The 25,822-nt window shown below is 30.7% G+C and overlaps 1 protein-coding gene across 1 annotated transcript in view; it reads right to left on the reverse strand.

The window, feature by feature from the left end:
* LRP1B (LDL receptor related protein 1B) overlaps window positions 1–25,822 on the reverse strand; it is a 1,191,264-nt gene that overhangs the window by 606,252 nt on the left and 559,190 nt on the right. Inside the window, 2 exon segments of the mRNA XM_049772845.1 lie at window positions 7,627–7,872; window positions 11,478–11,678. Coding sequence (XP_049628802.1) covers window positions 7,627–7,872; window positions 11,478–11,678 — 447 coding nt within the window.

A 25,822-nucleotide genomic window follows, 5' to 3' on the forward strand; every position in this document is an offset into this window, starting at 1 on the left:
TTTAATTAAGAAAATCCCTAGAAAATGAGTGATACTATCATTTCAAACTTGCATAGGGAAAATTTAAGAGGCAAATAAAAGTTATGTAATTTATATGCCAGAATCACATGCTTTAAATGAAGTATGTATTTGACCCATTATTCTGTAAATTATAATGATGATTTGGAAAATCAGAAACTGTAACAAACTGCAATTGATACTTTTAAGAGATATAAAGAAATGCATAGAATAGGAAGGAACTAACAAAGGAACGAAAGAAGGAAATAAGACATAAATGAAAGAAGGAAGGAAAAGAGAAAGGAAGGAAGGCATAAAAGAAAGAAGGCATTAATGAAAGAAGGAAGGAAAAGATAAAGGAAGGGAAGAATGAAGGAAATAAAGAAGGAAGGCAGGCATAATTGAAAGAGGTAAGTAGAAAGGAAGGTAGAAATAGAAAAAAGGATGGAGGGAAAAAGAAAGGAAGGAAAGAATAAATGAAGGAAGGACAAAGAAACAAAGAATAAAAGAAATGAAGGAAGGAAAAAAGGAAGGAATGAAAGAAAGAATGAGAAAAGAAAGAGGAAAGAAGGAATATCCTAATTTGAACAATACAGAGATTCGTGGAAAGGTAATATATTTGAGAACTTATGACTTTGAAGCCATTCTTGAAAAAAGATTTATATTGACTTCTTTAAAAGACATGACATATTTTTCAGCCATAGACTCAGGAAACATGATATAACATCTCCTGATCTTGATTTCTTTAGACATATCAGAAAATCAGTTATACAATTGATTTCCTATAAAAATGAATACATGTATCACAGTTCAAATGCTTGATAAATTAAGCAACATATAATAACAAACTTGCATAAATGACTGACAGAAATATGGAGCATTGATGCTGATATTACGGGTATTAAGTACAAGTATGCAGAGAGAATGTAGGAAATATTTTCAAACAGAACATTTTATATGATTATTAGTGAAGTACTTAAAGGAGATACATAAAGTGAAGTTATAGATATAAAATTATATATTTTTGACAACTATGCACTTATTCTCATTACTGACATTGAAAACAAGTATTAACTGGAATAGAAAGCTAAAATGGAGTATAAGGACATCAAGGCAAGATTTTAAATCCTTATTTAAAAGGTTAAACCTTTTAGTCTTATTCCCCAGTTTATCATTTCCCCCAGTAGTCATCACAGTAGCATATCTGTTTATTAGTCATTTATTCTTCATAGATGAACCTTTTCTATTATTGTCTTCAGAGTTATACTCTCATTTCAATAAAATGGCTCTTCATGTCTCAATGTTCTCTTACCAAATGGAGAAATCACAGAATGAAAGCAAATAAGTGAAATAAATAACAACATTGTTATTTTCATTGCAATCTATGCAACCTCAGGCCGTTGTCATTGTGTAGATAATTCTCAATCGAAAAAAATACGCTGACAAAGAATGCCCTAGAGCAAAAAAGAACAGTTGGGAAGAGAACAGGCAGGAAAAAAGGGATCTTAGAATAAAAATAAGTTGTAAGACCTGAAATTAATAAAAAAATAATAATAATAGTAAAACTAGAACCAATAACAGAACTGTAAATAACTGAAGGGAAAGATAAGAGTAAATTTTGACTAAATTTGACATAAACTGATAAAATAGAATTGAATAGAAGGAATCCTTTTATATGACATAAATGACACAAATTAGAATTATATTCATAAAGAAGTCTCAGAGCAGAGAGCTCACCATGGATTGTTTTAGATTAAAAAAAAAAACACAGAGAGCACCAATATATAATAATCATATTTAGGCTTTGGTAATCATATATTTTCTTTAATGTTACGTAAAATATCTATAATTAAAAACCTCTAAAACTTGACCAGAAACATAATAAAGCAGGTAAAGCTCTTGCTTTAGCATTTTAGCTGATAAGGGTTTGGCTCCCAGATGTTTTTTATGATTCTTCTACTACTTGCCGGACTGATCACAGAGCACAGAGCTAGTAACAAAGCCTGAGCACCTCTTGTTTGCCCTATATCCCACAAAATCTAAAATTAAAAGATAATAAAACAATAAGAGCAAATAAATTATTTAGCAACTCTAATTCAGCTAGAAGAATTAAAAAGAATATCAAATATATTATTCATTTTGTCAGATAAAATATGCAATTTTTAATTTAGATTGCCAATCAAATAACAAAGTATTAAAAGATAGAAAATGAATTCAATAAGAAAAAAATATAATATATATATATTTTTTCCGGCAACACCCGATGATGCTCAGGAGTTACCATATTTTTGGGTGTATAAGACGACCCCCTAATTTTAGACTTCCTCTGACTCTGGCCAATCTGAGCAGGCTTTTTATAGTGTAGATTCGGGTCCAGAACATTGTCTAATTTGCATGCATAAAAAGCCTGCTTGGAATGGCTGAGTTAGAGAGGCAGTACGAGCAGCCTTGCAGTGATTGGTGCAGGATCGAGTTGGAAAACTCATTTCGTGGCAATATCCAGACGTTTAGCAGTATATTGAAACTTTTTGGGGGATATACTTGGCGTACAAGATGACCCCCATGTTCTGTTGACTATTTTTTTTTTTCGTTTCAAAAGTCGTCATATATGCCGGAAAATACGGTACTCCTAGCTATGTGCTCAGAAATCTCTCCTGGCTTAGGGGAACCATCTGGGATGACAGATCCATCCTGAGTCAGCCGAGTGCAAGGCAAATGCCTACCACTGTGCTATCAGTCAGACTCCACAATATATATTCTTTAGTAAATGATATAAATAAATTAATAAATTTTCAAACACTTTAAGACTACCAGTGAAGGTGGTTCCCTATGCAATTAAAGGGGACTATATAATAAAAATTTAAAGCTTAAGCAATTCATGTAAAGTGAGAATTATAAAATTAACTTTAAAATAAATATAAAAAATTGTATTTATAAAAATCATACCATGAAACTAATGTGATAATAGTTGAAAATAAAGAAAATACAATCCTTTTAAGAATTGAGTGAAAGAGGCTAGAGAGATAGCATGGAGGTAAGGCATTTGCCTTGTATGCAGAAGGACAGTGGTTCGTATCCCAGCATCCCATATCGTCTCCTGAGCCTGCCTGGGGTGATTTCTGAGCATAGAGCCAGGAGTAGCCCCTGAGCGCTGCCGGGTGTGACCCAAACACCCCCCCCCCATAAAATAAAATAAAAAATAAGAATTGAGTGAAAGGTAATTTTTTAATTAACTTTAGGAAAGAGTAGATAAAAAATAAAAATATAAAAAAACTACAAAGACAAATTCAGATTAATGAAGAACAGGGTATCAATGATCAAAACTTAAAGCATGAAGGTTAATCACTCTTGAAAATTTTAAGTAGAAAAAGAACAAAATTCATTCCATAAAAGGACATATTTATAAAATACTCAGTCTAGGGATTATTAAAATATTAAGAAAGAAAAAAATTAAACCAAATCTCTCATACTTTCTTTTAATTGAACATTAAAGTGCCTGTATTTTTAATAAAATGAAATACATAAGTAATTTTAATTTAAATTAGCTTGAATACAATCATTTTAAATTCATAAGAAAACTGATGTAATTAGAAACAATATAAATTTTGTCAATGGATTTTAGTACATTATGCCTCAGGATGGGGGGCAAATCCCAGCAGGTTAAATGTTCCATAGAAGAAAGGCACCACATTAGCATTACAAGGTAAAAGGGATTTAATTCTCTCAAATTACAAGTGACATCAAGTATGAAATAATAGTATAGTCTTAGAATTCCATCCAAGTTAAAAGTGGGAGTCAATTCTATTAGAATAATTATGTTTGTACCTGACCACTTATATTCAAATGTTGAAATTTTCTAAATTGAACATGAGCTGTAATTGGTTTTAAAGAGTCCAAAAACAGTAAAATTAATCAATCATCTTGTATCTGAATAAAAAAACAGAGTCAATTCTCATATAAAATATTTTTGCAAATATGTTTGTGATCAACATTTGATGTTGGTATATTCTAAAATGCACATAATTTATATGACTACATCTTTATAACAATTGTTATGTTTTCAGTGTTTTATGATGATTACTATATTCAAGAATCTAGAAGAACAAGTATTGAGTTGAAAAAGTTTCTGTAAAAATATGACTATACAATTTAAATATTAAAAGTCATAAAATTGCAATCACTAAAACAAGCCTCAAATAAATACTTAAAATAGAAAAATAGTTTTATATTATCTGAGAATATAATTGATTTTATATTATTATTAGAACCTAACCAATTACTTAATTTTATAACTTGAACTAAAATTCAGATAGGGGCATGAAATAGCAAATAAATATCATATATAGCTTATCAATTTGATCAAAATTATAGATACAAAAGTTAAAATGAAGTAAAAAGAATAAGAAGTAGAAAGTAAGAATACTTGGAAAATGATTCCATTGAATAATGAAGTTTGAATTTTAAGAATAGATAAGATACTAACATTAACTTTTATTTATTAATTAAATTATTTTGCTTTAAGGATCACACTTATTGATAGTCAGGGCTTACAACCTTTTCTGTACTCCAGAATCATATAGCAATTCTTGGGGGAATAATATGGGGATTTGAAATGCGATTGGCCACGTGCAAGGAAAGTGTCTTAGCCTCTGTACTATTTCTCCAAATGTGAATATGCAGTGCTTTTGAGTTGAAAATTACAAGGATGAATCAACAAAACAAAATTGTTTAAAAAATTAGCAGTCTGGAAAAACACATGAACAACTTATCAGAAAGTTTGAGGAGCCAAAGTGATAGTACAGTGGCTAGGGTGCTTGCCTTGCAAGCAGCCAACCAGACTTCAATCCTCAGCATCCCTATGAGTCCCCAAGTCATGTCAGGAATAATTCCTGAATGCAGAACCAGGAATAACTCCTGGACATCACTGATGTGGACCAAAAACTAAAACAAAAAGAACAAAAAAAAATTTTAAATGTACATAATAAAAAATACATATGCACAGACAAAGGAATTACATATATTGAAATGCATACATATATGTGTATATGTATATATATATATATATGAAAACTTTGGTTATAGAAATGCTTGTATTTTGTATCAATTCTTTAATAACAATATTGAGTAGTGGGTTGAATATTTTTCTCTATTGCATTAGTAATATTCTTCTAAGCCAACATAGAATATTTTTAGATACTGCCGACAAATTTAACATCAGTATAAGTTGTATATTATTTCCATTGGAGACAGTTATACCTACTGTAAGAAATTCTGTTAGTTTATGTCATTTACTCACAATAGAAAGGGATGCTAATTTTCATTAATAATTTTAAATTACATTTTTGGGGGGTGCATACTCAGTTGTGCTTAGGTCTGACTCCACTGTCTGCATTGAGAGATTCCTCCTGGCTGAACTTGAAAGATCTTATGTGGCTCCTGGGGTTGTACCCAGGTCTTCTGTGTTTATCTCCTTTGCTACTTCTTCAGTCAGTCAGTGAAATGTTAAAGAACACAACTAGGAAACAATTTTTACCCTATAAAGTTTATGAATCCCTTACAACCTACACATATAACTGGAAGCATCGCTACGACTCAAATTAAGGTATCTGAAGAAAACATTGCAAAACTATTATTCATTAATTGCCCAATACCTGGTTACAGGTATTTAAGATTATCCATAAAAAACAGTTTAAGGGTAAATTATCTTAGCAAGAATTGATATTTGAAAATAATGTAAATCAAGGCTCAAGATGCCTTATATATTATTTCTAAGATCATATGCTATAACATATAGCAGCTAAACGATTGTAGTTTAAAAGACACACACCAGGGGCTGGAGAGATAACACAGTGGAAGGGCATTTGTCTTGCATGCAGACAACCAGGAAGGTACTGGGTTTGATTCCCGGCATCCAGATGGTCCACCAGCTTGCCAGGGCAATTTCAGAATGCAGAGCCAGCAGTAACCTCTGAATGCTGTCGAGTGTGACCCCCAAACCATTCAATCAATAAATAAAGTTTAAAAATAAATAGATAAAAGACACACACCAAAGTCTGTTTTATTTTGCCACTGCCAAACATAGACCAGGGTTCTTCAGCCTTTAAACATCTACAGATTAGTACTTACCCACATAAAACCAACAATAAGGTAATGTGGTTTTCAACCTTACTATACCTGTCAACCAGCATTAGTCTCTGGCCCATTGGCCCAGACTAATGACATCTAGGCTTCAGCCCACAGAATGGTATGCAAAACAATTCTGTCATTTTATAAAATGTTTATTGTTAAACTTATTTTATCCTGAACCATATAGTGTTATTATCAGAAATATTGATAATTGAACATCAGTATGTAAATATTGTATTAAATACATGACATATTTTTAGCAGCCTGTGAAATTTATCTTATTTTTACAAGCCAATAGGTATAAAATGTTGTTTATTATAAATTTGGAAGCATAACAACAAATGACACATAAATTTATCTTAAGTGTAATTTAAATATTATTGAAGGGATGTAGGAAACACTTCAAATACAATGGAATACGTAGTTGTAAGGAATGATGCAATTATGCATATTGCTGAAAAATGAATGGATCTAGAAGATATTTTGTTTAATAGAGTAAGTTAGAAGAAGAATAAATACAAAATGATATTACTTATATGTGGTATTTAAAATAACATGAAGAACTGCAATGGTCTAAATAAAAGTTTTCTCATATACCATTGGCCCTAGAGTATAGCAAGGAGAAGGAAAGAAATTGAGTAGATGAGGAGAAAAACAAATATAAAAGATGGGGTACAGAGGTCAAGTGGTCTCAGGTATATTGGTGATTTAATAAAGAGAAGAATTAAATATTCAAGTCAAAGGCAATAACAATGGTTCATGAGAAGCAAACAACCTAAACAAAATGGAACTTTTGTACTGGCTTGATGGGGAAGCCGGGGGCAAAGGTGGTGGAATGGGATGCACTCGGTGAATATTGGTGGAGAGAAGTGGACACTGGTGGTGGGATTGGCTCTAATTCATTTTATGTCTGAAATCCAACTATAAAGGACTTTGTAAATCACAATGGTTTCAATAAAATAAAATTAAATTAAAAATAAAATCATATACATCACATGTAGGAGGTTCTTGGATGGCCCAAGAATAAATATTTAAATAAATAGGTAAAATATTTATGAAACTTATTTATAAAAGTATGTGTTTTGTAAATTACACATCATGTAATATCTAAACATAAAATTCAAAATGTTGGACACAAATAGATTTTGAAGTGTTCTAAAAATTTTTCACATACACACAAAGTTGCAAAAATTTTGTAGCAAACACAAATAAACTCAGAGGATAATGATAAGAAAAGTATTGAAGGGAAATATAACAAATATTATGGATTAAAGAGAAATGGAATTTATAAGGATTATTGTAATTCTTTCAATCCAGTAATTTTTGGAGTGATCTAAAATGAGTTGTTATATTCATAAATCTTACCAAAGTCAGATGAATCTTTTGTAATTTCCTTAGGAATGGTTAGATTTTTTTCTCAAATTCTAAGATGCATAGCACATGTACCTATAAAAAGCTACTATTATCCTTAATAATAGGAAACACACATCTACATCTACTCACCAATACTGATGCAGCTTTCACCATCCACATCAAGTTTCCAACCTTCATAACACGAGCACTTGACTATCTGCTTGTGCTGCTCACATACTTGACTGCACTTACGATGATTGCTACAAAAATCCATAACTTCACATGTTTTGTTGTCTTTGCTGAGTCGAAATCCTTCAGGGCAAGAACAAACAATTCCTCTTCCAGGAACAACAGAACAGTGGTTGCTACAGCCCCCATTGTTCAGGGAACATTCATCTGTGATAGAAAGGGAACAGATTATAGAGCATTAGCAAATACTTTATTCTGTTACTCGTCATTGAACTCAGCTTTACAGGCTGATATTAAAATAAGAAATGAATTTTGTTTTTAGAGGTTGGCATAGGATTGATCAAATAACACAATAGACAACCAAATATATTCTATCTGATAGATATTCTATCTGATATAGAAGCAGTGAATTCAATATTTTGTTTCTTTGTATGTATTTTTAAAGTGTACATTTTATAGACATTTTAAAAGACATATTTTAAAGACATTATTATGGTAATTTTAGACAATGCAAGCATTAAAACTATAGACATTATTGGCTGAAATTGTCATTGGCATGGAGAGCAAGGGTGTGTATTATAGTTATAAGTTTATGAGAAAAAAAACTTTTTAATAGCACTTATACTTTAAATTTATATATATATATACATATATACTTTATCCTTTATACTACTTTACATTAAATTAAATATTTGCTTTGGTTACCAGTGGATATGATTCAGAATCCACTGTGCCTTAGATAGAACAATCTGTTAAATATTTGTAGAGGGCCAGAGAAATATACAGGAGGTATGAACTTTACTCTTTATGTGAAAATTAAGCTCAAGAATTAAACTGAAATGTAAAGTTTTTTTAAATTATTTTATGAGCCAGAGCGATAGCACAGTGGGTAGAGCTTACGCCTTGCAAGTGGCAGACCTGGGTTTGATCCTTAGCATCTCATATGGTACTCTGTGACTGTAAGGACTGGTTTCTAATTGCAATGCCTGAAGTAACTCCTAGTACCACTGGGCTAGGTCAAAACAACACAAAACAAAATAAATAAAATAAAAATTATTTGGCAGGAATAAGAAATAAAATTATTTTGCACAAATATTAAACTTTTACATAGCTCAATTGTTTTTTATAATATGCTCAACTATAAAAATAGTAACAAGAAAGGTAAACATTTTTATTAATTATTTTCTGTAAATAATCTATTTTGATATAATTTTAGATTTAACTCATATATTCTCATTTATTGATTTCTTTTTTGATCACTTGGGAAAAGTAATTATAATTTACACTTTTAAACAACACTCATTTCAACATCAGTATAAATAATTTTATTCTCTGTTCTTTCAATACAGCCACTAAAACTCAATCCTTACATGTGCATATGTGTGTATCTATGTTTGTGCACACTGACTTTAAAAAAAGAACCACACAATCATTCTATTTAACAATGTAAGACAGACTCCAGAGAAATATCCCAGGACTCTAAAATGCTGAATAAGAAAAATCAGCATTATCAGGAGAATTTACTGTTTCTTCCAGACAAAGCATATTGATTGGAAAATAGTTCCATTCATCCCTCTGATAGTAGTTCTTTAGAAAGCTTTAATTATAAATCCTATCACTGTACATTTCATATGTAAATCCACAACCAAATCTATCTTCTCAAGGACCTCTAAGCTGGCTCTCTAAAAACAATGAAAGAGATAACTTTCAATATATTCTACATTATTGGAATAATAATAGCACAAGTGGTAGGGCGTTTACTTTGCATGTGGCTGACCCAGGACAGACTTGGGTTCTATCCCCCGTGTCCCATATGGTCCCTGAGCCAGGAACAAAGCCAGCAATATTTCCTGAGCTTCACCGGGTGTGGTCCAAAACAAAAACAAAAACAAAAATTATTTCACATTATCAAGGACAGATGGTTCAGTTGTTTAGAACAATCTCCACCAAAATACTGAATATGGGAGTCAAAGATACATTGTACAAGGTAGGGAGCTTGCCTTGCACACTGTTGACAGAGGTTCAATTTCCAGTACCTGTTATGATACTTGAAGCCCAATGAAGTGATCCCTGAGCACGAAGCCAGCCAAGCGTAAGTCCTGAGCACAGTTGGTTTTAGTCATTAAAATAAAAAGAAACCCTTGAGAAAAGCTAATGAATATAATAATTATTGAACAAACCATAAGTGCTTTTTCAGATTCAGAAATGTTCCCTATCTTTTTGAAATTCTTCTGGGTCTACAATCGGGATAAACAAATAGTTATGAATTTTCATATGGTAATCTTAATTTTTCATTGTGATTTTATTTCTATTCTGTTATATATTTATTTTATTAAGACCAAAGATGAAGAAAAGGTGAAAATACATTTTCCAAAATACCTGAATTGTATCAGGTTTTATTATAATGTTCATTCAGGGGAAGGAAATATTATTCCAACTAAATTTAGAGAAAAATAATATTAAGGAAATTAATTTACCTGATAAGTAAATATAATTCACTTAAGGATAGAATTTAAACTTTGCTTAATTCCAAACCATTCTTAAAATTACATGATTTTAGTTCTGGTACTTTTTAGTAATTTCTTATGATAACAGATAATAAATATGTCTTACATGTGTTTTATACATATATTTTATGGAAGATATATTCAGCATTGTATTCCATAGAGAGAATGTATGGTGAGAAGAAAATAAACACAGAAAACTTAATTCTGCCATCTTTTCAATGTTCTAATGAATTTAATTTTAAGGTATTTTTTTTTATTTGAGCCTACTTGTATTAAATTTGGCATCACTAAATAACAAAAGTTTCAAGGATATTTTATTGATCCAGAACTCTTTGGAAGAAAGGACATGCTATAACATAATCTTTTATAAGAAAAAAGAATAAGTCATTTCTCATAACTCAGTATTCTATTAGATCTTAATTCAGATCGAACCAGGGTAACTTTAGACATAAATGCAGTTGTCTTTCCAACTCTCAATCAGACAGTTTCATCATTTCCTAAAGTCATTTTCTCACAGCCTCAAGTCATCTCATAATTGCTCCTATCATTTCGTAAACTCTTCATTACTCTATTGCTGTCACCTTCAGTACTATCTATAAAACATATTTTAAAAATCTTTTTAAATCTCTGATCTCCCCCAGAGAAGAAAATGTAATTTTCTTCTTATGCGTGTTGGCATAAGAAGATGCCTTGGCAAAAAATGATTTTGAAGCTCAAAAGCCAGCAGATAAAATTCATCACTTTAACTAGATAAACCACTTGAAAGAAAACTAGTGTATAGGGACTAAAAACTTCAGAGGAAATTACATAAAATTGAGAGCCATTTAGTTGATTTCATTCTCAGTCTTTTCTTTTTGCCTTTGTAAAGAATTTTTTCCTTTTGCAGTGATGAGAAGAAATGATAAAATTCATTTGGGGGTTAGTAAATCCCATTAGGTCAATAATATCTAGGTTCAGAGTGATTCGCTGATGAAAAATATTCAGCTCAATTTTAGGAATATAACTGATTGTCCAGGCAGTTAAATTATGATTTGGTATGTAATTTATATGATTGTTTAATTATTTGGATACAGGCTAAACTATAATACTTATTTTCAGAAAATGCTAGTCATGTATGTATAGGTACACATATACTTATCTATATAGGCTTTCAGTGTCTAGACATGTACACATATGGTTTAATACTAGAGTTATACTAAAAAGGTATGAACAGGAAAATATGCATATGTAGAAAGATTCAGCAATTGATCTAAACACTTTATTTTATTTTGTATAGAGAAATAAATACAGTAAAGCATGCAGTACCACAGAGATCTCCTTCATCAGATCCATCAGGACAATCCCTTTTTCCATTGCAGAGTTTCTCAGGCTGCAGACACACGGAGGTGTCATTAGCACAAGGATACTTGGGCGGACCACACATGAAACTGTCACAATCATCTTCATCTGATTGATCTTCACAGTCGATATCTCCATCACACACCCAGGCTTTGTTGATGCATCTCCCTTTAGAAAACAGACACAGTGTGCAATTGATTTTTATAATTAAATCACTGAAATAATGATTGCTCACATTGTCTTCAGTCACAGACAGAACTATCTGTTAATATCAATAAATTTTTTTATATTTTGACAGTTTATTTTATAATAGCTTATAAACAGTTGTTAGAAGTGCTTAGGGATAAAACATATATTATATGTATATGTTTTTAGATACTGTCCACCGCATTAAAATTTTTTGATTGATTTATATTTTAAATATACTTTAGAGGGACGTAGAGATAGCATGGAGTAAGGCATTTGCCTTGCATGCAGAAGGATGATGGTTCGAATCCCAGCATCCCATATGGTCCCCCAAGCCTGCCAGTAGCGATTTCTGAGCATAGAGCCAAGAGTAACCCCTGAGTGCTGCCAGTGTGACCCAAAAGTCAAATATATATATTTAGAAGTTGTGTATTTAATCTATATTTTAATATAATTTCTTCCTGAGTCCTTAAATTCAGGTGAATAATATCACTGATTTTTGATTTTCATTAACACTACATTTAAGCTTATGCTATGTTTTAGCAGGAGATACTCTTTCATTGAACATTTTACTCTACATCACCAACATTTATACCAGATGTATATGCATCCATTTCAGTAAAATTTGTTTAATATTATTAAGCAATTTGTTAGTTAATATTTATACAGAACATTTTCAAAGAACTAGGTTTCTCAGACTGGAGTGTGGGCACAATAGGTAGAGTGCTTGGTGCCTGCCTTGCATGCATCCAACCCATGTTAAATTTCAAGCACCTCATATGGTCCACTAGCATTGCCAAGAGTGATCCATAATTATAGATTGAACAACAGAAAACAGAGAAATTTCTGTGCAAACAAATAATAAACAAACAAAAACAAGGAAACATGGAAAAACAAAAACAAAGGAAAGAAAAAGAACCAAGCTTCTCTTTATTGACTTTGGAAGAAAGGACTTTTTTTTAATGAGGGGTAATGATGTTGGACCACACTAATAATATTTAAGAATTAACACTGGCTATGCATTCAGAATTCACTGCTGGGGTGCTAGGAGATTATAGAGTCTGCTAAGGGAGGCCTGAATTCACAGCAGCTATATGCAAGGCAAGTGCCCAACCTGCCGTGCAATCTCTCCAACCCCCTAAAATGCTATATTAAAAAATTACTTTGAATAAATAACAAAGTGAAATGTGCAGAGAATAATTGTTACCATATATACTTTAATTTACCACAAATAATAGTTTCTTTGCTTTTTTCAATATTATTCCAATATTTTAGCTTCACTAGATTATATTTAGAATATAATGTGAATAAAATGTCTGTCTAAAGGAAAATAATAGCTATTGTCTACTTACTAAATTATACTAATACCACATAAAAATGAGATAAAAACAGAAATAGAGAATATTCCATTATATAAGTTAGTCAGTTATTATATATTTTTATTAGTCTTAAATATTTAATATAAATTCATATAATATTATTTTATATAAGACCAGATTTGCTACTGCTTGACCAAGCAGCAGAGTCTGACAGTTTAGAATTTAGATCCTCTAGTGTTTTTTTCAATTTTTGTCAATATTTGGCACTCTAATGGTGTTGGAGTGACATGTGGTACTGGGGATAAAACTCAAAGTTTCATACACTCTAGAATTGCTTTTTCATTTGAACTTTTCTCACCACCAAAATAAATTTTAATAGTCATCTTTAATGACTAATTTCTTAACTCATATATGCATATATATATCATTTATCTATCTGTCTGTTTGTCTGTCTGTCTGTCTGTCTGTCTGTCTGTCTATCTATCTATCTATCTATCTATCTATCTATCTATCTATCTATCTATCTATCTATCTATCTATCATCTACCTACCTACCTACCAACCTACCTACCTACCTACCTACCTACCTACCTACCTACCTACCTACCTACCTACCTACCATCTATCTGAGCATTCGCATACTCAGAGGCTGTGCTCAGCACAACCAAGGCTTAATCCAGTCTGGGATCACTGTTGGAGAGTTCAGTGAACCATATGGGTGTAAATGATAAATCAGGAATCTGTCATATGTAGAACAAGTGCCCAACCGGTTTTATTGTCTCTCTGACCTCTTATTTATAGTCTTAAAATAATAAATAATGATATTTTAACTGATATTTTATCAAAGGATTCTATAAATGAAAACATTCAAACCTTTGTATTAAAATAAAAAAACAAATAAATAACAGTGATATTTACATAGTCTTGGGCATAATATTTGGCACCACTAAGAAAGTAAGAGTATGAAATAAGAAAAATATGTTAGTACGTTAGGTTAATATATTCATTCAATTAAAATTTAAAGACCTAAGAACAATAAAGTATTTAAAAGATAGTTAATTTTAGAATTATGAATTAGGGCCTGGAGAGATAGCACAGCGGCTCTTGCCTTGCAAGCAGCCTATCCAGGACTAAGGTGGTTGGTTCGAATCCTGGTGTCCCATATGGTCCCCGTGACTGCCAGGAGCTATTTCTGAGCAGATAGCCAGGAGTAACCCTGAGCATCGCCGGGTGTGGCCCCCCCCCCCCAAAAAAAAACGAAAAAAAAAAATCAAAAACAAAAACAAAAAAAAGAATTATGAATTAACTGTATATTTCTTTTACACATGTTAACACATGTGTAATATGTTAATACATAGTACTCAAAAGTCCACTTAAGTTATCAAAATAGTAACTACAAAATACCTACCAAGAATATATAGGTAGAAAATTATTAAAAATTTTACAAAAATCTTATTAAAAATTCTCATAAATCTATAGTTGTTTTTTGTTTTTGGAGAAGATATAGCATTATTAAAACTATTTCAATTAAATAATAACTATATTAACAATGCTACAATTCTGTCTTATATGTTGTATAAGTATTAATGTTAAAGTATGTTATCAAATATATTTAGTACTCATCTAATAGTATTAGAAGAGTAAAATGTAGAAACTATATATATAAATATTTAACAATTTTTAAATATTGTTAAAGTGTTTATTATAGCATGTTATCAAAAAATTAAATAATATAGACAAAACACACATTTGTAGGTTATATTTATATTTATCAGTTTTACATGCATAATGAAAGTTGGCAATTCAGAATTATGGGGAAAAAACTAATGCAAAATCAAAAATCATTTGAGTTATAATTAAGCTAGTAGAAAAATATGTGGCTCATTGTTTATTGCATAAAACTGATTCTATTTATATTTACCTGGATACATTCTCAAAAGATTTTAAAATAAGTATATAAACTCCAAAATCTAGAGAGAAATTAAAGTTTTGTTTTAATGTTGTTTTGCTTCTATTTTGGAGGCTCACCCATTTCTGCTCATTTTATTTCTACTTTACACTCAGAAAGCATTTTTTGGTAGTACTCTGGTCACCCTATGTATTAGAGATTAAAGATAGGTTTTTTATGTCTGCAATGTCTAAGGAGGCAAACTTGATTCCCACTGTACTATCATTGTGGCTCCAATTCTATTTTTTATTTTACATTGCAATAAATATATACAACCAAGATAACTTTTTCATATTTGACAAAAGCATTTTCTCTTTCAAATCAACTGAGATTAATGCAATACAAATACAAGATCAAAATATATAACAATACCTTATTAACAGCTTATTAAATGATCCCAGTATAAAGATGATAAAATTTTCTTTTAATGTTTTTACATATTACATTTTGGAAATAAAAAGGTTATGGAGTATAAAAATTGATTTCAAAAGAATTTTCAGTCCCTCGTTTTAGTAACCTATTTTTAAGGCAATGTTGTAAAATCTGGCATTAAAAAGACATCAATTTTCATTAAAGGTATCCTAATTTTAGAATCGCTTTATTAATATATTTACTAGATAGCACAAAATTTTATTTGTATGAATAGGTAATGTGGTTGTATATAATTGGAAAATATTATGAAAAACTTAAATCAATTGCCGAAAGATTGATAACATAATCAAAATACATTACTACAATGAAATTATGTTTTGAATGAATAATTCTGAGATAATTTTGCATAACTTTATGCAAAAATTATCCAAAACAAGATTTATTGTAGGGATTCTTATGTTAAGAGGATTTCTAAATTTACCAATGTTTGTATTACTTTCCTTCATTCTCATTCTAAATATGGGTAGGCTTATAGTTTTGAGGAATTCTTTGTAAGAGGTACAAAGAAGAGATAAATGTGACTCTACTGAGAAAAATCTTGAAAACTTTGTGTAAGGTAGTGATGAATATTTCGATTAATTTTTATTGATTTTGAAAAATCATTTACATAGTTCTATCTTCTTTTATATTTATTTATGACTCTATAAAACACTATATCTCTAAGCAATTTAGGACAATAAAGATCTGTCTTTCTGTCATGAAGTCTAATAGTATTTTATTCTGCTTTAGTGCTACAACCAATTATATTTGGGGACTATTCTTCTGAGCTGGATGTTGCTACACTTGGTGTTTGGGGGACAGTATGTTGCAAGAATTGAACTGTGATCAGCTGTATTCAAGATTTTTTAAAATGAATTAGTTTAATTAATTTAATTTAATTCTTTTAATTAATATCTTTATTTAAGCACCATGATTACAAACATGTTTTTAGTTGGATTTTAGTTATAAATAAGGACACCCCTTCACCAGTGCAATATTTCCACCACCAATGGCCCTATTTTCCTCCTTCCCCACCATCTGTCTGTATTCCCGACAGGCATTCTATTTCTCTCACTCATCTTCCTTATAAGAGACAATCTATGTTATGACAATACAGCTTCTTTCTGAGATGTGACTGGAAGTTAATATTAATAGTTTTAAAGAAAAATAAATCTGAGAATATTATAACGGTTTTGCTCAATAGTGTATTCTGAATACCTCTATGAATAGTTTTTGATGTGAACTCTTTCTTTTAATTTTTACACTAACCTTTATACTGGAAATCTATTTATTTTGTTAAGATGTTTGGCTTCAATTCAATTTAGCAAATATTTATTGAGTATTTTGTGCTTATCTAGCTATTAAAGAGGATACAAAGATAGAAAAGACAATTGCCTGACCTTATGAAAGAAGTTTAGTAGTGAAAATGTTCTAATATTAAATATTAGAATAAGATAAAAGAAAGAAGAAATAAACATTTAACTATCACAGAAAAATTCAAGGAAGTGAATAAAATATATTAAGATTTTAAACAAGTTTTCTGAGATCTCATTTGTAAAGTGGTTTCTGTAAATTAGCTGTATATATTAAATATTGAAGATATAAAAATAATTCTATGACCATCTGTCTTATATATGTGATTATGGGTATGTGATTTTAACATTTAAAATATGTGATTTTAACATTAAAAGAAAATATACGCAACAAAAACCAAGTTAAACATACACACCAAAAAAAGATAAATATTTTGAGAATAATCATTTGGCAATTTCTTTGGTTACTCTAGGAAAACATTATTATTATTATATGTTTGAAGACCACTCTTAAAATATAGCTGCATGAATCTGAAAAGATTGTGGGAAAAAAATCTACCTTCCTTAATTTGGCCTTTCATCCATTTCTATATAAAAAAAAGTTACAATTATATTTTGTAAATAATTTTTTAATTTAAAATATTTTCTGAATATATAAAAATTCATTGTAACTATATCCTCATCTATGTTTATGTATTATTTTATATGTTATATGTATTATGTTTACAGATATATCTGAGCATTTAACTCTATTTGCTGAATCTAACACATCTAATTGTAGCTACTATTTGTGACATTTCACAATAGAGTACATTTTGCTCCAGAAATAATAGTGACATCATTTGTAGTTTCCTCTTTCCTGCTAATTTGAGAAGTTTCTCAATAGTACAGAAAACACAAATCCACTAAAACCTTTTTGAAAAGTAGCTTCTCAAATTCTCTCTCCGAAGTAAAAGGAATTTATATAAGTTTATAAAGTGATTTAAAGCTAATAATTGTCAAAATCATTAAAATGAAACAGGATACCATGCAAAAATTTAGGATAGATACCAAGGGCTTAACCTTAAGGAATAATATACAGGTAAGTTGAAATGGATGATGTTGGAGAAGTTGTGCAGATAATATTTTTAAACTCTATGAACTACTGTAATTTAGCAGTGACAAAGACAGTTCTTCTTTTAAAAGCAAACATTTAGAGAATTGAAGTTTAGTCCTACTATAATATAAGAATTAGAAAAAATTCTGAGTAGCAGACAGAATCATAGTCTGCTCAGTACAGTATCTTTAAAACTGGGTATGAAACAGCGTGACAGAATTCAGTGTTCTGAATTCTAAAGAATTTTGAGTTTCACTTACCTTAAGGTAATGTTTAGAATTATGGAAATTATGAATTAATATAGACATCTCTCATCTTTCATCATATAAAAATGGAAGAGGAAAATGTATAAAATATAGAATTTAGAAACTAATCTATGCAATACCTAGACATGTCATGTCTGCAACATCTAAATTTATTTAAATTCAGAAAAATATGAGAGAAAATAAAAATAGACTTCTACATGGCAAATAGACAAAAATAGTGACTCAATATGAAATTCCATAAGTACCAGCTACACAAAGAGGGCAAAAATCCAAAGAAAGGTCATGTTGCAGAGAAGAAAGTCTAAGAATAGTGTAAGTAATTAAATGTATTATTTAAAGACTCTATGGTAAGTTTTGTACAATTTTTTGCATATTGGTTATCACATAACTTAAAGATTAAAATAATAAAGTGTAAGGGACATAGAGTAATAAGTCAAACTTCAGCTATTTCATGGTAGAACTAATTGATTAATTTTAATATAATATTTTAATATAATTTGTATTTTATGGTAAATTAATTTAAAGGGGCGGTGACTAATAAATCATTTTTAGTGACCACTGAGACAGTCATTCCTAGTGAAGATGCTGATTGTATGTTATATTGCTAAATGTAGAATAAATGAAGAATATCCAGAGAGAGATCCTCTTTATACTGAGAAGAACGAGGCAGTTAATTAGAACAGAAAAATGCTTTAGAAGAAATTTAACTAGCTATTCTATGGAAGGAAGAACAAATCATGTGGAGAATAAACAGAGTAAAGTGACTCAGATCCCATAAAGTCCTGTCACTAAATAAGATCAATATTAACAGGTTATCTGGCTCAGGCAAAATAGAGAGCTGATTCTTGTTTTGATTACATGAATTAATGGAGAAAAAAAGTAAATATGCATACAAAATGTGACTGGGATGAATAAAAATAAATATCTAAGGCTTCAAAAAGCAGTATAAAATTTTTCTTTATAGCACATAGAAAATAGATAACTTATTGCATTATTTTTGTCAAAATGCATAAAAATATTCTAGTGAATTACAGACAGAAAGGATAATATATGCTCTGATCGGAAATTCTTTATTTATAATGAATCATATAATTCTCAAATGTCACTTTCCAAAACAGAATGTTTTTGTTTTCCATTATTCAGATTTATTTTAACAATTATTAAATTCACCACTGATGGCCTTTGTCTTTATTGACATAAAAATGGTAAAGGAAAACCAAAGCTGTCTAAAGTTTCTAAATGGAAGAGAGGAACTCTTAGTCAGTGTCAAAAGCCCACAATGGATTTTTATTACACAGAGAATTAAAACAGAGCATGTTTATGAAGTCATTGTCAAAATCATATCTCACACATACCAGTTAAGTTGCTTTCATTAAAGATCAATTCATCCTTAACTCAAGCCTACTCTACAATGAAATCTGAGTTGTAAAGTCTATGTACTATCTTTATTAAAAAAGGTATATGTATTATAATCAAGTGGACACCACTTTAGAAAAGACAGTTAATTACAAGAATTGGAGATATGTGTACTTTCTTTCTCTTTTCCCATCCTGACTCTTTCTCCTATTCAGACAATATATTACTTTACATTGAGAAAAGTTATGAGTATTTCTTAAAATATAATGTGAGACTTACTTTCTTTTGATTAAATCTATTAATATTAGCAATGCTCATCGCTATGGTTTCATTCACTGTTTAGTTATAGAGAAATGTCCATGATACTATATAAAATATTTTGCATTTATTTTTTCTATCTACTCATAAACATTTATTTAATAAAAACAACATAGTGGCAATCTTAAATGGCACATGTCATTAAGTAAATGTGAATTAAAAAATACTATACAACTCTAAGGAAGCATCAGGACCAAACAGGTGCAAGACTACTAAGTAATGGGATAGGTACAGAGGGGACCACATATTCTAGCAGCCCTGGGGGTGAGGGAAGAGGATATGGGAGGTAGGACAAAAACGGAGGAGTAGGGAGGACAAACCGGTGATGGGAATCCCCCCTGATTTTATGTAAATATGTACCTAAAATATTATTGTCAACAATATGTAAGCCACTATGATCAAAATAAAAATTATGTTAATAATAAAAAAATAATATTTTGTGGGACCAAGATGAACATGTTTTCTAATATGTAGTAAAACCCTTTGTGTATATATTAAATTAATTTCTATCAAAAAAATACTATACAACTCTTATAGTGCCGAAACATTTTTTAAAAATGAATAGATATGGGGCCGGGAAGATGGCACTAGAGGTAAGGTGTCTGCCTTGTAAGCGCTAGCGTAGGACGGACAGCAGTAAGATCCCCTGGTGTCCCATATGGTCCCCCCAGGCCAGGGGCGATTTCTGAGCGCATAGCCAGAAGTAACCCCTGAGCTCAAACGGGTGTGACCCAAAAAACAAAAAACAAAAAACAAAAAAAAAACAAGACTAGATATACAAAATGCTGCTAAAAATAAGGAAAGACAAGAACTAGTCATAGCCTCTGACAATGTAAGATTGCAATACTTAACACAGATATAGTAGTATGTGCTTCAATATTTTTCTAAATAAGTCAACAAGTTCTATACATATAAAAATCTGTTTAGAGACATTTCTAGCAGCATTATTCATAATTAACAGTGTCTAGCAAGATGAATTTTAGTAACTTAGTGCATAAATAAAACCATGATACATCTAAATAACAAAACATTATTTAGCGCTAAAATCTGAAAAACATACTTTTAAGACAAGCAGCTACTCCTCCCTAAGCTCAGTACTATTTTCTATCCCAATTCCATTTGTCTTGAATGACAGGGTAGTATCAAATTGAATACACAGCCATACAAAGAACACTTGCCAAGCTAACACTTAGTATATATTGTGGATTTACTTTTGTGACCAGAAGAAGCCTTGAGCTCTTTCTGGGATTAATAACTTAATATAGCTTTCAATGTATGAATCTTTTAATTGCTTGGCTAGCTTTAATCCCAGATATTTTATACTTTTTTGCTAGTATATATATATATGCATATGTATTCATATATATATATATGTTCTTAGTTTCACTCTCTAACTCAGTATGTATTAAAGTGAAACAATATATTTATTTGACTTTATTTCATACGTAACTATATTAACACATATTTCATATTTCTGGTAATTTTGGGTAGACACTTTAGAACTTTTTATGCATAACATTATGCCATTCACAAATAGTGATAATCATTCCATTCATATTTTCTATTTTTAATGTAATGCATTTTGATTTATACAATTATTTATGGTTGAGTATTAGACATACAATGTTTTTAGCAGCAACTTCATTACCAGTGTCAACCTCCCTTCACACATATTACCAGAGCCTCTTTCATACCACCAAAAAATGGCCAATGGACGCATGAAAACATGATTCATCATCTTTTATCATTAGAGAAACTCTTATTCTTTTAGAATTTATATGTCTTTTAAATATGCTTATTCTTTTTGGGGGATTTTTTTTTGTTTTTCGGGCCACACCCATTTGATACTCAGGGGTTACTCCTGGCTAAGCCGTCAGAAATTGCCCCTGGCTTGGGGGGACCATATGGGACGCCGGGGGATCAAACCAGGCGGTCCTTCCTTGGCTAGCCCTTGCAAGGCAGACACCTTACCTCTAGCGCCACCTCGCCGGCTCCTAAATATGTTTATTCTTCTAATTTTTTTTTTCTGACTAGATCTTCAAACGATGTGAAAATTATCATTGACTTCATTCCGACTTTCATTTAGGGAAAATGCCTTGACTTTACCAGTGCATGTTATTTACTGTGGATTTGTCCTATATGTGTTAGCAGATATGTTTTAATCACAAATAGATTTTAAATTTTTAAACAACTTTAACATCTGTTGAAGTGATCATGTGATTTTTTTATCTTTATTTTATTTGAGGTGATATCTCACAGTAATTGGATTGCCTCTATTAAATTATCCTTGTATAACTGAAATGAAATCCACTTGGAATTCATTGATTATATGCTCCAAGAATCTGGTAAGGACTTTTAATAGATAATGCTTATCAAAGATAATGCTCAGTAATTTTATGTTACTATAATTTAAAAAAAACTTTGATCAAGACATCAAAAGGACATAGAATTTATATAATGAAATTCAATACCCCTGCACTGGCACACCTTTTATTCTGTGGAAATGATTTGAAAACGTTTGATAGTGTTTTATTCGAAATTTTGTAGAGCTCACTGGTAAAGTCATCTGTTCTTGGGCTTTGTCTGAAGAGAGATATTTGTTTACTGTTTTAATTTTTTGTATAATTGTGATTGGTCTGTTCCAAGTTTCTTTCTGATTTAGACTTAACTATTGTAAAACTCTATTTTTTTTATTTCCGACAGAAAGATAAAATAGGAAGTAGGGTGATTGTTTTGCATATGGCAGACCTGGGTTCAAATCTGCACTACATATTTTTATTATCAATTTTATTGATACTTTCAAAGAACTTCAACTTGATTTATTGGTATACTAAGTTTTGGCTTTATTTTTATTTATATCTGTTCCAATAGTTGGTAATACCTGCATTTCTCTGTAAGAGACAGAGAGAAAGACAGACACACTCATTTATTTTCTAGATCTTCCCCTCTGTGTTTGTGAACTCAAATTTACTTAAAAATTTTCAAGAAATTTTACCTCATTCAAACTAATTTTTAATGCTTGATTTTGATGACATAATTTTTAAACTTATACTTATTTAATCATATGCTTTTGAATTTTAATTTGCAATTTTATCATAAATAGAATAATATTTTAATTCTCTTTGACATTAAATATTTACTTGCCTGGTACATAGTATTTGCTTCTTTCACTAAGCCACCTCTTTATTGTCATCTACTATTACAAGATCTTTTTATTTAGAAACACATCATTTTTCTTCATATTTTATTTACATTAAATTGTACTTTTATCAGACTCAGTTTTTAACATCAGTGATATAATAGCGATTGCCATGCCTATATACCTTATTTCTTTCTTTTTTTGAGGGGGGGAGGGCATACTCAGCAGCGCTCAGGTATGAGCATCTGTGCTAAAAATCACTACTAACAGGTGCAAGGGACCATATGGGATGGTGGGGATTGAAACCAGGACTGTTCTGGGTCCGCTGTGTGCAAGGCCAACAACACCCTATGACTGTGCTATTGCTCTTGACCAACGTTTTTTTATACACTCCTGTTTTCATAGACATACAACTTATTTTTAAATTTTTTTATTGAGATCATTTTGAATTACAAGTCTTTCAAAATTGTATTGCATCAAAACAAAGCATTATAAAATTAGTTTAAATTAGGCTGTTTCCACAATCAGTGTTGCCCTCCCTCCACCAGAATTCCCAGCATGTGTCCCATGTATTTAGCTTGTTATAATTTGTGTGTCTTGATTCTATTGTCATTGATTTTGGCTTGGGTATATATAGTTCTGATATTCCCCCCCATCAATGCACCTGAGCCACTTGGCCCCTGGGATGCATTCACTTTACTTTGTTTTCTCAATTTGTAGGATAACAAAGAATATGAGGCAGAACAAAATAAAATGATTCATGTTTTAAGGTTCTATGAAAAAGGTGTGAGGCCCTATCTAAAAGATAGAAATAACATTTAAAAATGGGGGGGGGGGGGACAAATGTGACAACTTTTGTTTTTGCATAAGCTCGGTAAACATTGGAGAACTTAGAAAGAAAATTCCCCTGGCCTAAGAGCTACAGTGTGTTTCTACCCATGAAGCATATACCAGAAGATCGACTACAGGCTCTGGGCATGTTATTTGTCTAACCCAAGTTCTTTCTATAATGGTCACAGGAAAAGTTCTACTCAGTCGCGGTTGTCCTAGTCAGTCCTCTGAAATTAGAGATCTTGGTTTTTGCACAGATCATTAGGAACAAGCTGGGGCATCACAGGGCATCTTCTGATTTCATCTCACCATTTGGTGGTGAAGTAGGGCAATCTGCCCTTAAACCCACTATTTATAAGTAGCTATTCCAGGAGGCAGACAGCAACAATGTCCAACAACATTAAAATTTCATTATTAAAAATGTATCTTTTGAAAAGAAAGTTCAACTTCATTTGAGTTTACCAGTACTGAGCTGGCATCTAATCTTCAACTTGGGCTCTAGTCCCCAGGTTGGTGGGATATTTCTATTTCCTTTTGGATCTCAAGATCTGAAAACCTTTATCTCTATTGGTTTCTATGCACAACCGAATCAGTCATTTAACTTCAACACAACTTCAACATTGTCATGCTATTTTATTTCTGTCTGCCAGACAGATGCTGAAATTATGTGTATTCCTCCTTTTTGTTTTAAAATGATACTCATTTTTTGTTATATTTTGCAATCATATCTATGTGAATTTACAGGGAAGAAATAATTTATGTATGAATTTAAAATTCCATCTTCAAATAAATTCCTTTTGACTCCTGTCTACATTAATAAAAAATTAATAAAATTATAACCTAATTTTTTGGCCACACCTAGTGATACTCAAGTGTTACTCCTGGCTATGTGCTCAGAAATCACTCCTGGCTTGTAAAACCATATGGGACTCTGGGGAATTGAATCACTGTCTGTCCTAGGCAAGAGCGGGCAAGGTAGATGCCTTACTGCTTGTGCCACTGCTCCGGCACCATCCCAATTATTGAATAAATTCCCACTCTGCAACAATAAAATTTTGTTATTGAAAAATAGTACATTGAACAAAATTGTGCATATAACATTGTATATTTGTGTATATATCTTTATATGCACAATGGTTTTACTGTATCATTTTGTTTTAATATAAACACATCCACATATATATATACATATATATATACATATATATATCTTTAGACACTACAATTTTGGGCAAAGTACAGGTGAAAGAAATGTTTGTGTCAAGTGAAGACCTTTATGTATATGTTATATTATCATCACTGTTTACATGTCAATGTTTTTTATTTCCTTTATTTTTCAGAGTGAGAGTGACATATATTTTAGCCACGCCTGGCATTACTCAAAGCTTTTCCTGACTCAATGTAGTCATAGTTGCCTGGTAGAAATCCTTTCAACTTTGAGATGGAGAAATACAAAACAGACTCTTTGGGCTGGATCAAATCAGGTTTGATAACCACAATCGCATCTACAAGAAGTAAGTTCTGAGATCACAGCCAATAGTAACGATTGAGCATCACTGAGGTTGCCCAATATAAAACAAAACAAAAAACTTGCAATTAAATATAAACTCTGGCTTCTGAGCCTTACCAGGTGTGGCATCCAAATCAATATTCTATACAAATAAAACATGCATATAAATTCTGAATTAAATAACAGCTTAAAACATTATAAATTATAAAATTGAGAATTCAATTAAATTTTAAAAAGTCAAAATTATACAAGTGCACAATTTTAATTCTAGTGATGCTATTTATAGTTCACTTTAACGTTTGCAATGTTCTTAAGATTCATCAATAATATGTATTTGTATGAGTGAATGAGGTATGATCATTAGATATATTGTATAATTCTATACATAGAATTACATATAAGCAATAATGAAATCGTTATGTTTTACATTTATTTTAGTTTATATTCTTTTTACTGCTCAAAATAGAAAATGTAAATTCTATTAAACTATTTATTATATTTAGATAATATGTTACATTTTTTTTAAAAGTTTATGGTACTGATGTTCTGTTACTGCATAATGTCCCAGCAGTATTCAAGATCCTTCAATTCTGTTGCAATGCTGTAATCTTTAAAGAAA

The sequence above is a fragment of the Suncus etruscus genome, chromosome 5, assembly GCF_024139225.1.
Source record: "Suncus etruscus isolate mSunEtr1 chromosome 5, mSunEtr1.pri.cur, whole genome shotgun sequence".
In the NCBI taxonomy this organism is placed as follows: Eukaryota; Metazoa; Chordata; class Mammalia; order Eulipotyphla; family Soricidae; genus Suncus; species Suncus etruscus.